The sequence below is a fragment of the Erpetoichthys calabaricus genome, chromosome 3 (genome assembly GCF_900747795.2).
Source record: "Erpetoichthys calabaricus chromosome 3, fErpCal1.3, whole genome shotgun sequence".
Lineage (NCBI taxonomy): Eukaryota > Metazoa > Chordata > Cladistia > Polypteriformes > Polypteridae > Erpetoichthys > Erpetoichthys calabaricus.
Window position 1 is genome coordinate 48,880,582 of NC_041396.2, and position 18,066 is coordinate 48,898,647.

General features: G+C 37.9%; 1 protein-coding gene across 1 annotated transcript in view; it reads left to right on the plus strand.

Annotated features, from left to right (window-relative positions):
- Positions 1-18,066, plus strand: part of LOC114648010 (exostosin-1-like) — a 337,474-nt gene that overhangs the window by 252,434 nt on the left and 66,974 nt on the right. The window contains exons 3-5 of the mRNA XM_028796783.2: positions 329-422; positions 954-1,061; positions 17,189-17,308. Coding sequence (XP_028652616.1) covers positions 329-422; positions 954-1,061; positions 17,189-17,308 — 322 coding nt within the window. The remainder of the gene's footprint in view (positions 1-328; positions 423-953; positions 1,062-17,188; positions 17,309-18,066) is intronic.

Genomic DNA, 18,066 nt, shown 5'->3' on the forward strand with positions numbered 1-18,066 from the left:
TTTGTGTTTGGTGAATGATAGGACAGTTGTTTGGTTACTCTATTTCTGGCCATTTTTACAATGTTTCTTTTCCTAGTCACCTCCATTCACTCTTATTGCCTTTCTTTCGTAAAGCATAACACATAGCAATAATAATTGATTCCTAATTCTTTCAATATCATTAATTTCTTCTGTATATTAATTTTCAGTATTGCCCTCATTTAAACCTTAGAAACATAGATTTGGCAGGGGATCTAACTACTGTATTTTTTAAGAAAGCTTCATAGACATTTCCTAAATGGTTTACTTTAGTCCAGTGCTTAACCCTTTTATTAATATATGGTTTCAGGTTTGATTATCAAGAACTTTTGTATAATTCAACATTCTGCCTGGTTCCAAGGGGAAGAAGACTAGGGTCATTTCGATTTCTGGAGGCTCTTCAGGTATGAGCAACATAGTTTTAGATTACTCTGGTCATAATATAGCACAACATAACATTCACAAACCTACATATAACCAGTTCATGGTTGTGGGATGCTGCAACATCTCATGCATGGCAAGAACCAACCCAGTAAGGAGCACCAATCCAAGGCAGGGCTAAATGTTTAAATTTAGGATCCATAAGGCACCAGTATGGAACCACCATGCAGCAGCATACAGTATTTACCATATGTTGTTATGATCAAACTACTATTCCCACTTAATACAACACATATATTTATGTAACTTCTTGTTTAAATACATATTGTTATTTCATGTTTGTAGGTTTTATTTTGTAATTGTATAACATTTACTTTGATAATGTAAAAATCATTGTGCTTTTAGAACAGATACACTGTCTCGTTATTGAAAATGAAAAATAATCAAATACAAGAAAATGCAGAAAACATATTTTTACAGTTTTGGTGTTAAAGTGTGTTCTTTTCTCTCTGTTAATTTTAGTGGCATTATATAATAGTTATTTATTTTTTCAGGCTGCCTGTATTCCAGTGTTATTAAGTAATGGCTGGGAATTGCCATTTTCTGAGGTTATTGATTGGAACAAAGCAGTTATTATTGGAGATGAACGAATCTTGTTGCAGGTAAGGAATAGATCAAAAGAAAGTTTTAAAAATGATACTGTTGTCAAATTTCATAATATTGCAAACATTTGTAAGGCCAGTATTAGACTTTAGCCACTTTAAACATCTGTTCACTTGATTTGCTAAAATGACATGTTCAACTTTCTTAATCCAGTTCAAGGTCACATGGAGCTGGAGCCTATCCTAGCAGCACTTGGTCAGAAGCAGGGAACGACACTGGTTTGGATGCTAGACTATCCACTGAGGCACACACCCATACTATTTTAAATCTTCAATTAAGCAAACTTGCTTGCTTTTGGGAAAGTAGGAGAAAAACCAACAAAGAAAGTTGGGAGAATTACAATGTTGTATGGAGAATAATCAGGCATGGATTTTGAATCTTGGATGCTAAGTCCATGAGGAAACAGCAACAGGACCCATGGCACCTCTGTGGTTTCCTTTTTACTGTTGGTAGTATAGAAATCAATTTTGATTAAAGTGGAACAGAGCAGTTATATGTGTGTATTGGTGATGAGAAAAAAAATAAATGACCGTTTTTTATCAAGTTTGAAAATATTCCCTTGTTTTGACCACAGTAGGGCATCCCAAACATCAGACACAAAGTTGCCCAACACAATTCCAGGTTCAAATAAATTATTTTTCACCCACACTTTTAAACACAAATGACAGGCAAAACACCTCCAAATTAAATAAATGTCTTCCTTTTTCTGTCTCCAGTTGAGTGTCTCCCGCTGCCTCCTGACTCTGACTCTTCCATATGAGGCGGTGGGCTCCTTTTCAAGCAGGATGCAGGAATGCATCCTGTGTCCTTGGAAGCACTTCCGGTTCACATGGAAAGCAGAGAGGTCCTCTCCCGACAGTGCCCTCCAACAGTACCCAGGGAACACAACAGGGTTGCCTTTCTGGACTCCAACACCCAAGCACCCCTGAGGGTGTCCAAACTGGGACGCCATTAGAGGACCACTGCCACCTGCTGTATATCAGACGGAACCGCTCCTGGCTTCCACTGGTCTATCAAAATGATTTTACCTCAGAAGGGCATGAAGTCATTTCCTTATCTAGCCAGCAAGCTTCTGGCATCCTGTCTGGGCAAGAAGTTTTCCTACATCCCAGCCGGGATGCCCGTCTTTCCTTGTGGGCACTTACCAATGTGTTAGGTTTAAATAAAATTCATAATTTCTATAATGGATTAATTCTATACAGAACTTTTTGTGTTAACCAATGTGGATAAGTAGAACTTGCCTCAAAGCAGTAAAGTTGCTTCTTGCCGTGATACATGGCTTTTAAAAAGTTAATTTCCATTTATTTGGTTTTGTCTTTCTCCCCCAAAACTTTAAGCCGGACTAAGATCTGGCGGTCCATCATTATTTAATTATTCTATAGGCATGACTTCTAATTCATTGAAGGTTCCTACAGTTAATGTCTGATATATCTAGTGTATTTAAACATAGCATTTCTTTGTATTTTTAATCATAATCACTTCTCTGTTTAAGAATAGTTGATCACATAATAATTCTGAAGCAGAGGTATGAATGGAAAACATAATGCTATATATAAAAAAACAGGTTAAAAATCACCTTCAAAGAGACCTGCAGAGTTCATTGGCTGAAAAACAAACTAAAAGAACATCTGTCAAACAAACCGAGAGCCCTGCTTAACACTGACTATACCGAAGGGTTGCACAAAATGCGCTATAAACTAAAATGATTCATCTTTAGGTTTGCCAGAAAACACAAAAGGTTTGGGAAATGGTCTTATGCTCGGATAAATTCATGACTTAGATTTATGGAGGAAAGTTTAATTGCTAAATGTAACTCAAACCTTAACCCAACCCTACTGAAGACTCATTGGGCTGCTTGGCCTATTAACATTTTATTAAATGAGAAGAAAATACTCTTATTTATTTATATATACTTGTGAATTCAGAAAGAATTAAATACGCATTTTTTTTGTTTGTTAGTTTTTTTGAATGGTGCCTTTTAGCAACCATGATTATATTTCATGTCTAGATTGGTTATTCAGTACTGGTGGTGACTCCACACAAAAGTTATATATATTTTTTTAATATCTGTTGCTAACCATATGTAGATTGTAGTGATAATAGAGAAAAAAAGTTTAATCTTTTGTTTTCACAGAGAATGGAGATAAAGAAGTTTATGATCTATTACAAGCCAGTGATAAATAATTCTGTACAATAGCAAACAATGTGAAAAATGTGTTTCATTATTTACTAAAATACTGTTAAATAGATACTCATGCAAAAATCAACAAACATCATAAAAACAAAATACAACTCCAAATGAAACTGGCTTTTTGAATTGAAGATCTGCCTCCCCCCTCATCCATTGATCAAGAGTCTTATCCTAAAATAATATTATTACCTCCAAAATCCAGAACCCCAACCTATTATTATACTGCACAAAAAATTTAAACCACTGTTTTAATTGCAAAAATCAGAGAAGAGTATCATTTTTAAAATGATTATTCTGTTACCTGCTGCTGTTTCAATTGCTCATTTAGAAAGGGCTTAAAAATTGAATACAGCCAAGCACTTGCTAGATACTTTTCACTGAGTCATATGTTATATCAATAAATATCCTCATTAATTATGTTCTCAACAATGTCTTTAATTACTGAACCTAATAGCAGCTGTTACCTGTCTGCTGTGTTTGTGCTTTAAGGTAAAGGGTAATTAATGTTGCCAAAAGGCCGATAGGCATGCCAAGAGGCAAGTGTCAGTAAAAGCTTGAAGGTAAATGAGCAAATTAAATGCATGAAAGATGGAAGGCCAACGAGAAAAATAATGTCAAAACTGTAAGGCTGTTAACTCTTTATTGCATCTAAACTACTATAGTTATGTAAGCTATTCTGTGTTTGGAAATGGCTTTGAATTCCTAGGGGTATGTGAAAAAATGTAATGAATGCTGTAGCAATAAATTAACATTTCTCAGCTGTACAATAGCTGTTACTTTACTGGCACTTACAGGGCTGCAGCAAACTGAAAAAATGTGTCCTAGACAACCGATAACAAGTATACTGGTAAATAAATAAAAATAATGTCATGCATGTATTTATAATTTATAAAGTGACACATGAGGGAAGAAGAATTTCCTCAGCGTATTTGGCAAGTAAAATTTTGAGCAAAATCTTTGTACGTATAAAGCACAATGTGTGTGTTTGCTCTTTACGCACAGCTTTATTTTTGAGGTCACAGATTTGACATCGGCTCATAGGAGCTTTTCACCATAAGTCAAGTTTTAGACTTAAAATTTTGGGGGTAGCAGAGACAATGTGTGGATGTAGGGAGAGGCAAGAAATACTACAGAAAGAGAAACGGCACCACACAGGTTGAAATGGTGGTGCGGTCATTGTCCTGCTGGCCTTCTAGCAAGTAATCTATGTTTTATTTCTAGCCATTATGTTTGACCTTTTTCTTTAATCAGGAATATTTCTCACTATTTTTGTCTTTGCCCAAAATAGTCCCAGGTGGGACCATTTTGTCTTCAGAGTTATTTATTGCAATTTAGAATACTTAGCACCAGAAGGAAAAAAAAGCAAAGAAGCTTTCCAGTATTAACCATAGCTATATACTAAATGCAGGAACTTTAATGGTAATATGGGATTTGGTGGAGTTTTGGGGTTTTGATAATCAGTGTCTTTAATTTATTTTTGATATAAGTATTGTGAAAGATTCAGCCCAGATCACAGACAGACACAGGACACCCAAGTCCAAACGCACACACGTTTATTTCTTTTCTTCTACTCACAACACAATGCACCAAAACAGCCACAATAACTCAGTCCTTTTCTTCCTTCTTCTTCTTCTTTTGGCTGCTCCTGTTAGGAGTTCCCACAGCAGATCATCTTTTTCCATATCTTTCTGTCCTCTGCATCTTGCTCTGTTACACCCATCACCTGCATGTCCTCTCTCACCACATCCATAAACCTCCTCTTAGGCCTTCCTCTTTTTCTCTATCCTTAGCATCCTTCTCCCAATATACCCAGTATCTCTCCTCTGCACATGTCCAAACCAACGCAATCTCGCCTCTCTGACTTTGTCTCCCAACCGTCCAACTTGCGCTGACCCTCTAATGTACTCATTTCTAATCCTATCCATCCTCGTCACACCCAGTGCAAATCTTGGCATCTTTAACTCTGCAACCTCCACCTCTGTCTCCTGCTTCCTGGTCAGTGCCACCGTCTCCAACCCATATAACATGGCTGGTCTCACTACCGTCCTGTAGACCTTCCCTTTCACTCTTGCTGATACCCATCTGTCACAAATCACTCCTGACACCCTTCTCCACCCATTCCACCCAGCCTGCACTCTCTTTTTCACTTCTCTTCCACAATCCCCATTACTCTGCACTGTTGATCCCAAGTATTTGAACTCATCCACCTTCGCCAACTCTACTCCCTGCATCCTCACCAATCCACTGACCTCCCTCTCATTTACACACATGTATTCTGTCTTGTTCCTACTGACCTTCATTCCTCTCCTCTTCAGAGCATATCTCCACCTCTCCAGAGTCTCCTCAACCTGCTCCCCACTATTGCTACAGATCACAAACATCATAGTCCACAGGGACTCCTGTCTAATCTCGTCTGTCAACCTGTCCATCACCATTCCAAATAAGAAAGGGCTCAGAGCCGATCTCTGATGTAATCCCAACTCCATGAATGCATCCATCACTCCTACCACAGACCTCACCACTGTCGCACTTCCCTCGTACATATCCTGTACAACTCTTATGTACTTCTCTGCCACTCCTGACTTCTTCATACAATACCACAGCTCATCTTGAGGCACCCAGTCATATGGTTTCTCCAGGTCCACAAAGACGCAATGCAACTCCTTCTGGCCTTCTCTAAACTTCTCCATCAACATCCTCAGAGCAAACATCGCATCTGTGGTGCTCTTTCTTGACATGAAACCATACTGCTGCTCACTAATCATCACCTCACTTCTTAACCTAGCTTCCACTACTCTTTCCAATAATTTCATGCTGTGGCTCATCAATTTTATTCCCTTGTAGCTACTGCAGTCCTTTACTTTATTTTATTTTACTTTAGTTTCCTTCTTCTCTGCCACCCTCACTCCTCCTCTCGCAAGCTCTGTCCTCTGCCTCCCGACTCTGGCTCTCCGAATGGAGTGAGGTGGCCCCTTTTATGTTGCACTCAGATGTGCTCCAGGTGCGCCCTGATGAACTTCCTGCAGCACTTCCTGGGGTGGCGGAAGTGCTGCATGGGCACCTGGAAGCTCTCCAGGTGCATTTGTTTCCTCTTCTGGCAGCACTTCCTGATGTGACAGAAGTGCTGCCATCCAGGGCTCCGGAATTGTCCAGGCGCCCCCTGGCAGTGGCCACGGGACCCCATCAGGGTTGAGCTTCCAAGCTTCCAGTCCGTGGTGGTGATGTAATCCAGGGGGGCTGCCCTCTTGTGCCCTGGGGATGATATTGCCCCTTTCCTGGTCCTTCCCTTCTCCAGGCGTCCCAGGTGAGGCAAGGTCCCTGGTCATCTGCCATAGTATGTTTGGTATATATAATTTATAATTGCTTTTTATATTTTTTGTATTAATTTGGACATAATATAACATTTTAAAAAGAACTCACATTCAACCCCTTGCTAACAAAATCAGAAATAAAAATAAGTGAGCACCACCTAAAACAGATCTTGGTACAGTGTAAAATAGCCAGTGAAGGAAAAGAGTTAAGCACAAGCCGAACATGTTTGTTTTAGAATTATAGTGACGAGTTTTGCAAAGTTCTGAACAATTTTTAAATAGGGCCACGTGTAGAGAGTTTGATTTTTTCCAGTTTGAGACATTATAGAGCATTGTTTTCCCACTGAGTTCTAGAAGGTGGATTAGGATTCTTCCAGCTGAGCAAAATAAGTAGTGTGGCATAGGAAATCTCAACTGGTCATTCATAGCTCACCTTTAAATCATCTTATATTACTCCAGATACTGCTATTAAGGTGTGAGGAGTTATTTTAAATCCATGGCTAACTGAGTGATATCTATTTATATAATATGACAAAGCATTCAGCATTCATGCCTGTGCATAATGTTATCCAGCGTTAACAAAAAGGCTGCAATGTCCAATGAACAAAGGCAACAACAACCCACAAAGAAAGATAGATGTAAGGGTTAGAATGTCTGATGTACAAAGGCAAAAAGACACACAAAGAAAGAGGGATATAAGGGCTAACATATCTGATGAACAGAAATTCATTAATGCACGACATGATCAATTTACAATTGTACCACTATTAACAAGCATTTCACTGTGCTAGTAGCAAAATGTTTCCCAAAATGGTTTAATGTGTAGGATATTCCCAAAATATGTGACCTTATGATGCAGGTTCTTTATGACGATGCTCACAGGTTAGATCTTGACCTGGATTCATTTTAGAGAGTTTTAAACAAGATATATGTGATTGATGAAAAATGAGACATTGAAATATGGTGTGATTAACACATCTTGAATCATAATTTACTTTATAAATGGCTGAATTCTATGTCTTCTATGATATTTTAATAATTTGTAATTTTACAATTCCACTTTCTCATATGGGTGACTCAGTTGGCCAATACAGTTAGGTCCATAAATATTTGGACAGAGACAACTTTTTTCTAATTTTGGTTCTGTACATTACCACAATGAATTTTAAATGAAATAACTCAGATGCAGTTGAAGTGCAGACTTTCAGCTTTAATTCAGTGGGGTGAACAAAATGATTGCATAAAAATGTGAGGCAACTAAAGCATTTTTTTGACACAATCCCTTCATTTCAGGGGCTCAGAAGTAATTGGACAATTGACTCAAAGGCTATTTCATGGGCAGATGTGAGCAAGTCCGTCGTTATGTCATTATCAATTAAGCAGATACAAGGCCTGGAGTTGATTTGAGGTGTGGTGCTTGCATGTGGAAGATTTTGCTGTGAACAGACAACATGCGGTCAAAGGAGCTCTCCATGCAGGTGAAAGAAGCCATCCTTAAGTTGCAAAAACAGAAAAAACCCATCCGAGAAATTGCTACAATATGAGTGGCAAAATCTACAGTTTGGTACATCCTGAGAAAGAAAGAAAGCACTGGTGAACTCAGCAACGCAAAAAGACCTGGACGTCCACGAAAGACAACAGTGGTGGATGATTGCAGAATCATTTCCATGGGTGAAGAGAAACCCCTTCCCAACAGCCAACTAAATGAACAACACTCTCCAGGGGGTAGGCTTATCGATATCCAAGTCTACCAAAAAGAGAAAACTGCATGAAAGTAAATACAGAGGGTGCACCGCAAGGTGCAAGTCACTCATAAGCCTCAAGAATAGAAAGGCTAGATTGGACTTTGCTGAAGAACATCTAAAAAAGCGGGCACAGTTCTGAAAAAACATTCTTTGGACAGATGAAACCAAGATCAACCTCTACCAGAATGATGGCAAGAAAAAAGTATGGAGAAGGCGTGGAACAGCTCATTATCCAAAGCATACCATATCAAATCTGTAAAACACAGTGGAGGCAGTGTGATGGCTTGGGCGTGCATGGCTGCCAGTGGCACTGGGACACTAGTGTTTATTGATGATGTGACACAGGACAGAAGCAGCCAATTGAATTCTGAAGTGTTCAGAGACATACTGTCTGCTCAAATCCAGCTAAATGCAGTCAGATTGATTGGGCGGCGTTTCATGATACAGATGGACAATGACCCAAAACATACAGCCAAAGCATCCCAGGAGTTTATTAAAGCAAAGAAGTGGAAAATTCTTGAATGACCAAGTCAGTCACCTGATCTTAACCCAATTGAGCATGCATTTCACTTGTTGAAGACTAAACTTCAGACAGAAAGGCCCACAAACAGACAGCAACTGAAAGCCGCTGCAGTAAAGGCCTGGCAGAGCATTAAAAAGGAGGAAACCCAGCATCTGGTGATGTCCATGAGTTCAAGACTTCAGGCTATCATTGCCAGCAAAGGGTTTTCAACGAAGTATTAGAAATGAACATTTTATTTCCAGTTATTTAATTTGTCCAATTACTTTTGAGCCCCTGAAATGAAGGGATTGTGTTAAAAAAAATGCTTTAGTTGCCTCACATTTTTATGCAATAGTTTTGTTCACCCCACTGAATTAAAGCTGAAAGTTTGCACTTCAACTGCATCTGAGTTGTTTCATTTAAAATTCATTGTGGTAATGTACAGAACCAAAATTAGAAAAAAGTTGTCTCTGTCCAAATATTTATGGACCTAACAATACGTGAATCAAACACACACACATCTTAAGAAGGTTAAGTTTACTGTCAGATGAGCACGGTATATGATATTGAAATTTTCAGACAAACCTGTGAGAGTAGTATAATACCTACAGCTGACTGCTGGAAGAATAAAATTAACACTTCACACAAAGGTAAGAGTCCAAACTGGTGATTCTACATTTAGAGGTTAAATTAAGTAAGTCTACAATTGCAGGAAATTGTCCTTGTGCTGGAAAGTGATACTAAACGATTAAGGCAGTATTTATTAAACATGTTGAGTAACCTGGATTGGTTTCTTCTTTGCTTTCCTTAAATGTCTCAACTCTCTCCCTGCATTTTTTTACATGTATTTAGCTGCTTCGGCTATCCAAACTGATTTACAAATCACAAGTACAGAGCATATCTCTACAAATGGAGCACTGCCAGGTTAAGTGAGTGCTCAGGATCACACAGCACATCAGTGTTGGAAGTTAAATAAGCAGCATCTTGCCATACAGTCAGTTGTAGGCAGATTTCCTTCCTGACAGAGTTTCTGCTTTTACAATTGAACTTATCAGTTACATGCAATCTATCTATCTATCTATCTATCTATCTAAACAGCTTCCTTATATAGCCCAATTTCGTTATTGTCCACGCCTGTCTATTCCAACTCAGGGCAACTTGCAGGATGCCAAAGATTATCCCAATGGATTGCCACTGATCTTAAGACACACACACACTAACAATTAAAAGACCAGATTAGAGTCACCCATCACCCAAACTGTATGTCCCTGGAATGTAAGAGGAAAGAAGAGCCTGGAGAAAAACCCACCCTGAACTGAAGACAAAACATCTGTGAGGCAGCATTGATAACCACTACATCTCTAGCACATAATTTATTTGTAAATATTAACTGCATTCGGAGCTTGTCGATAGAATATGTATTATATAAAGATTAACTAAACTGATAAATAATAAAATCATTGGCAGTGTGTTATTAATCAGATTTACTCAAGTGAAGAAGATTTCACATGCATTGTTCTTCTAGTTAATTTCACTACCCAGATAAAGGTCAAGGTTTTCATACAAACAGTAAGTGTCAGGCATAAAGTACTGTGAAATTAATATTTGCAGATAATTATTAGAGCATCTGAGACTGAATAAAGAAACTGCAAAATATTGTTCTGTATAGGTATATTATTAAACATTATTATACTGAGCATTTTCCAATTCACTTCAGCTGTGCCTGTACGTTCAATGACAGCACCAGTAAAGAAATCAGGTTTCCATGACCCACAACTGGATTAAGCACGTTAGGTAAGATTCATTTCACGGTTTCCCTCTGATGACTTGCATCCCCTGCAACATTCTGTTAGCTTTAACTCCATGTTTGCTCAGTACAGGTCTTTTTTAGTCCACTATTATCCATTTCACAAATAAATCAGTCATTATAAGCTATTCATTACCTTTACAATGCGCACAACCGAACAGCAATTTGAATTTACCATAAAACTTACAAAGCTACTTTAGTCCTGCAAATAAATTGCAAGTTAGGAAAACTGCTTACTTATAAACACAATGCCAGTCAGTTGAGGGATATTATCTGGTAACCTTCTTGGGCTGAGCTCAGCTCCTCAGGCACTTGACTACAGTACACTGCCTGCCATGTATCAAGCCTGTAGAAATTGCTTTGCATCAGTATAAATTGCAATAAAATGGAATACAGACATGATGCATAAACTACATATGACTGCCGGGCAGTTACACTTTAGCAGGTGTGACATTTCTATTAATAAAAAATATTGCTACCAAAAACACTCGATTAGATACATCTACAAAATATACTGTAGTTGTCTAATATTCTAATAATAATATGCAAGGGGAATTTATATGTAAAGCTTTTGTTTTTCTTTATGTAGATTATCTCTCATATACTTCAGAAGAAGAGAGTGCAGTCATGACTAAATTTAATTTGTATATATTTATATTTCACAAAGGGAAGATATAAAAAATTGATGATGGTTATACATACAGAAGTTCATGTTAACTTTGAATTATAAACATAGTATTATGCAAAGTAAGTTCTAAGCAGACACACAAATGCATTTTGTCCAGTTTAGACTTCCCAATTATTCAAGATTTTTGTCTTTAGCATGTTATAACCAAACTGGAATATCTGAGGAAACTCCCAGCAGATGCAGAAACAATATGCAAACTCCACATAGACCTCAGGCAAGGTTGAGATTCAAACCTTGGACACTTGGCCTGTGAGAAAGCAGAGTTAACCAGTCTCCTTTTGTTCTGTCCCTTAAAAACTCGCAGTGTGTAATTAAGCTAATGAAGTTCAGGATGAGCACAAGTGAGAAAGAAGATGCATGTAAAAATTGTACCCCTATGAACTGAAAAAGAACAAAGCAGACACAGAGTGGTCTACAGCTTAACATCTAGAGTCCATCTAGAATGATTCATTTTTTATTTTTAAGAAAAAGGCAAATACTTGCATATATCTATTCATCTGCACATGCAATCTCAAAGTCCTATTTCAGTTATACTCCTTGTGTTTGATAAATGGGTCTGGTGTTACACACACATTTTTTTTTATTTATGAACACAGAAAATTGCTAAAGATTTCAACAGATTCAAGAAAGCAGGAAGTACTACACAGCACTAAACAAAGGCCTAATAGGATCAGATAGACATATCCCAACATCAGTTTTATTAATCAGCTGTAAACTTTGTAGAAACATGGGGATTAGTCCAAAACGACTTTATTCCTTAAATTAAAAATGGTTTAACCCATGTTTGGACTAAACACAAGCAATAGAATATGTGCAGCTCCACTAGCCAGCTCACGCACTGTCTGGGGTGTACAAGATAATATTGGTCATTATGTAGTTTGTGGATTCTGACAGCTTTCACCTATTAATTATTGACACCATTGGTAAATAAAGTGAAAACTGTGAATTACCCTCAGCCATTACCACCTGCAAGAACCACCACCTGACCATCATCTCCTTTGTCAGGACTGGAGAAAAGCTCACCCCAAAACCAACATCAGCAGCATGCTTCCATGCCACAGCTGCAGACTGGCAAGTGAGAGTAGATTTGGACAAGCAGCTAAGGTTTCCTGAACACATTGTATAACAGCACTCTGTCCAGATATGGTCATCTTCTCAAACTCTACCAAAATGGTGATCGTGTTAAAACTCACCATACCCTGGGAAGAGTGCATGGAGAAGGCATATGAGGGAAAGCTGGAACACTCACCGTGAGCCAATAGAGGTGGGAAATGACAGAAAATGACAATGAGGATAGTCATTTGATGCCGCATAAAGAGCTATTATGGATCGAGGTAAGAAGGGAAGCCACATGGCTGATGGCTGCTGGGGGTGCAAGTCAGGGATTAATTACACCTTAGCTGGGTCACCTGGATAAGGGTGTCTAATGCTGAAGGACCCAAAACACCTGACAACTCCAGGTTACATCACTCAGGATCATTGCCAGTGCTAGGTTATTCTACACCCTAGGCCAAGTATATTAGTGTGCCAATCGACTGTTCGGTAGCAAACCTGTGTACCCCCCCCCCCCCCCCCCCCCCACACACACACACCTGTTTATTATCTGTACCATAGGTGAATGCCTAATTTGCCTTAATAGTGGCACCATTAATCCTCCTAGCTAATTTGACTAGCTAACAGCTATGTTGTCTCAATATCTTATCCAGGTACTTTCTAAATGTTTCTGCTTCAACTACATGGCATGATAGTTTATTCCCAATTCCCACAATCTTTTGCATAAAGTGTTTCCTGCCTTTCTAAATATTCTTGTCACTTTAGGGCATGCCCTTTAGCCCTGACTTGCATTTGTTTGTTCTCTTCTACACAAGTGCTGCTATACAGTATGTTTGTTGACATGTGGTGGCCAAAACTGGAAGCAGTACTCAGATGCAATCTCACTAGTTCATTATATAGCCAGAGCATAATGTCTATTTGAGTTATATTCAATATGTTTTAAAATATACCTTCAAATATTATTTAATCTTCCAAGTGTTCACCCAGTTCTGAAGATTGTCCAGGTCTTTTTCAATTGTTTTTGCTCCCTCCACAGTATCTACTATCCTTCCTGATTTTGAATCATCTGCCAAGTTTACTAATTTTATTGGGATCTATGTCATTAACATGAATAAGGAAAAAGTAGTGGTCCAAGGACAGACCCATAATGAACTTCATTGGTGACTTCACCCCATGTGGAGCATTCACCTCTTATCTGTACTCTTTGTTTCATGACAGTTAAAAACCTTGAGGTCAAGTTGTGCAGGTTATCTTCAATGCAAATTATTTTGCCATCCATTGTTATCCAAAGTTGCTTGGTTGGATCACCTGCTTTTTTAGTTCTAGCCGACTTCTTTGATTTGCCAGCTTGTGAGAGAGTGTGCAACAGTGAGGATGATGTTATGTTTATGCGAGAAAATGTGATATGACTCAATGCATAAAACTTTGCAATGCTGTTTTCCAAAACCAGAGAGCAAAAACACAAGCAAAGCCAAAATGAGAATTATCAGAAACCAATAAACCAGAAGGCGTACAGCCACAAATATGCTCTCAAAATTATACTACAAAATTAAGAAAAAAACTGTGCCATAACATGCAGGAAAGCTGTCACCAAAACCAGGACTTTAAACCACCCAACAACTTGAAGGTGAGCTGTCACCTAATACTAAACACAAGACTGCTACAAAAACCTAAATGAGAACCATTGTGAATCAAATGCCCCACAAGCATTTACCCCTAAGAACTCGCCCTGAAGTTGTTTGACTTTTGGATCCAGAATCCCGAATGATGCACTGAGCACTGGTGACTTGGCATATAGTGTGTTTTAGGAGGCAGCCCCTAGCAACAGTGCAATGCGTTCTACCAACACAGTAACAAAATGCGGAGACTAGAAAATGGTGCAGTGACACTTAAAAATAAATGATTACACAATTTCTACTGGTTTCAAACTACATTATTAATTGAATGACCTCTTACATTAATATTCCTCAAAGTTAAAGATTTCCAAAGGCCCACAATATGGCAGTAGAAAAGAAAATCCTCTAAAACAAAATAAATAAATAAATGAATTGGAACAACCTGTCCCAAATTATAACACTAGTTGCTTCTATTTCCAGTGCCAATATCTTCTAGTTTCTAATTGATGCTATTGCGAAATGTGAAGAACACTTAGAAAAGTATGTTGAACATCTCAGAACTTAATGTGTCATAAACAATTTAGAATTTAAAACTACAAAAACCATAGAAATGATAATAGACTTTCAGTTAGCCCACCATGGAACTTTCCCCATGGCAGCTGCTAATGTTATGCAGTCCTTCATATTTTTGGGTGCCATCATTTCCAGTACTTTAAGCTGCCTTAAAACATTATGTCTTTCCCAAAAAAGCCTGTCTTTGTACAGTTTTACAGAACCATCATTGAAAGTGTCATCACTGTCAGCCTTTTGTTTGTTTTGACTCCATAACCACATAGCCAAAGAGACTACAGCAGATTGTAATCAAGTATGCTAAGTACGTTATCAACCACAATCCTCCATCTGTTGCTGCTAAGCGCAAATCTAGGGTAAAGAATATGCTCATTTAAATAATAATTCTTACTTTTCCCATCCTGGGGTGGCACAGTGGTTTACATGTGCTCTTTTTCTCCTCCATGTGCACAGGTTATCTCCCACAGTCCAAAAACATACTGGTTAGGTGGATTGGCATTGCTAAAATAGCCCTAAGTAGAGGTGTGTGTGTGTATGTTTGCCCTGTGATGGACTAACACCCTGTCCACTTAGCAAATGCTTTAAGACCATTAAAACAAAAACTAACTAGCATCTGAATTTCCTTTTTTTCCAAAAGCTGTATCACTGCTGAACAAGCAGCAACCCATACCCCATCCTCTTCTGCAGCCTACCAACTATCTGAAAGATACCATCCTGACCACCGTTTCCTAATTCTTACACTACTCATTTGGGCCCAGATAATGCACTTTAAATTGTACATACAGTATGGTTCTGTATTTTACAAATAATGCAGAGACACAACTCTTTGCCAATCTGAATTTATTTTATAATTTCAGCATTTCTAAAATGGCTTAAAGGCATACAACACAGCCCTGTGATTCTTGCAGAACAAGTTGACTTGGTTGATGAACAGCCACATTCAATGGAATTTGATAAAGTTGTTGTTAATAGTGCTCTCCACATAGCAGGTGGTTGGCCCACATCTGTCCTTTACAACTGTATGAAAGACAGAAGAACCCAGGTGCAATAAGACATTTTTCATTTAAAGAGGAAGGACTTAAAAAGTCTTACAGTCGTGGGCAAAAGTTGTGAGAATGACACAAGTGTTGGTTTTCACAAAGTTTGCTCCTTAAGTGTTTTTAGATGTTTTTGTCAGATGTATTTATGGTATACTGAAGTATAATTACAAGTGTTTCATAAGTTTCAAAGTCTTTTATTGACAATTGCATGAAGTTTATGCAGAGAGTGAATATTTGCAGTGTTGGCCCTTCTTTTTCAAGACCTCTGCAATTCACCCTGGCATGCTGTCAATCAACTTCTGGGCCAAATCCTGACTGATTACATCCTATTCTTGCATAATCAATGTTTGGAGTTTGTCAGAATTTGTTTGTTTTTGTTTGTTCACCCGCCTCTTGAGGATTGACCACAAGTTCTCAATGGGATTAAGGTCTGAGGAGTTTCCTGGCTGTGGACCCAAAATTTCAATGTTTTGTTCCCCGAGCCTCTTAGTTATCACTTTTGTCTTATAGCACGGTCCTCCGTCATGCTGGAAAAGACATTGTTCGTCACCAAACTGTTGTTGGATGGTTGACAGAAGTTGCTCTCGGAGGATGTTTTGGTGCCATTCTTTATTAATGGCTCAGGATCGGGGCACCACCAGTGCAGAGCTTGCTTAGGAATGTCAGCAGGCCACATGTCATTCTCAAAACTTTTGGCCACGACTGTATAATAAAATGAGAAACAAGACTTCACCAGTGCTAAACTCAGCAGACAGTAATATGCTGATCTATCATCAGATGGAGATAATTCAGCAAACCGTGTGTTTCTTTGCTGCAAAAGTGAAACTACGGTACCCTTTCACTTTGTCATGTCCTGTTTTTTGTGCTCTCTAAATGTACCAAATTTCAGAAGGCTGGTAAATAAACATGTTTTTTATTCTGATTCTATAGTGAAAGTATGCATTTCCTACATACATCATGGTGTCTTTATACCCCATCCATATCAACTCATCTGTATATTTTTTTTTAATTTTAAGTCCAAGTGTTCTTTTTCATTTAATATGTTCCAATGGGCAGGTTCTGTAAGTATATACTAAATTCAATAAGTAGAAGAGTAGTACTTATGTAGTAATATTTAATTTAATTTAATATTTAATATTTGCTGGAGTATGTGAATTTCCCCTTGGGATTAATAAAGTATCTATCTATCTATCTATCTATCTATCTATCTATCTATCTATCTATCTATCTATCTATCTATCTATCTATCTATCTATCTATCTATCTATCTATCTATAAAAAGTATATGAACAGTAATATTGAAGGAACTAAGCTCAAACATGCCCTATTTATGCTGGCCTTTCCATAGCCTTCTGATAATGATGTTATTTTTAAAAAGAAAGGGACATTAACATTGTTTTTCCACAAAAATGCATGCTAAACTAATTTGGTGACACTCCATTCCAAGCATCATTAAGTCCCCCTGGAGAAGCTTATAAACATTTAGGTACTTGTGGTAATCCGGGATTTCTGGAGCTGTATTAAATGAGAAGGTTAATAGGGATTCTATTCTTGAAAGCAAATTTAAATCCACTTATGCTCTTTGTGATTTTTTTTTAAACAGATTCCTTCAATAACCAGGTCTATAGACCATGACAAAATATTGGCACTCAGGCAACAGACTCAGTTCCTGTGGGATGCTTATTTTTCTTCAGTAGAAAAAATTGTTTTAACAACATTAGAGGTAAGTACTCATTTATTGAATCATTAAGGTAAGGCAGGAGAGAATAAATGCTGGAGAGATTTGCATTTACAGGCAGCAGAGATAGAAAAGTATTTTAATTGACAAAAAAAAAAAACAATGTTGGCAGATATACTACTTTGTAACAAATGAGTGGAGAGGTATAATATTTCTTGTCCTTTCATATGTAACTAATTTAATCTTCTTCAACATGGTAGTTTTTTTCAGTGTAAAATGTTTTAATAAAGAAAACAGCCAATTTAAAGACAGTGACATCTTAAGTTTATTCTATTTTCATAACAATATCAACTGTGAAGTTTGATTTGATAAAGCTCTTACATATACAGCATCAACACAAGTACATAGAATAATTGTAAAAGAAATCACAAATCCCCAGCAGCCTTCATACAAGCATAATAACGAAAACCTTGGAATTATACATCAAAATTTAAATTACATAGCAAATAAAATAGCAATGGAGTGCAAGGGGACTCTGAGGTGATGATGCTAATCTTATGCACTTAACTTAGGGGATCATACTGCTATAAAGCACGGAAGTCCTGCTTTACTGATGCTGTTAAAAAGCAAGGTAGTTCTTGATTGGCCTAAGCCATTTACCAAACTGAAGGAGGGCTTGCAGGGTATGGCAGATTAGATGAGACCTTTAGATCAGTGTGTGAGTCTTGAGTTTATCCACAGAGGAGATATGATATTAGTTAGTTATCAGTTAGTTAGGCGCCACCGTGAGTGGCAGCCTTTCC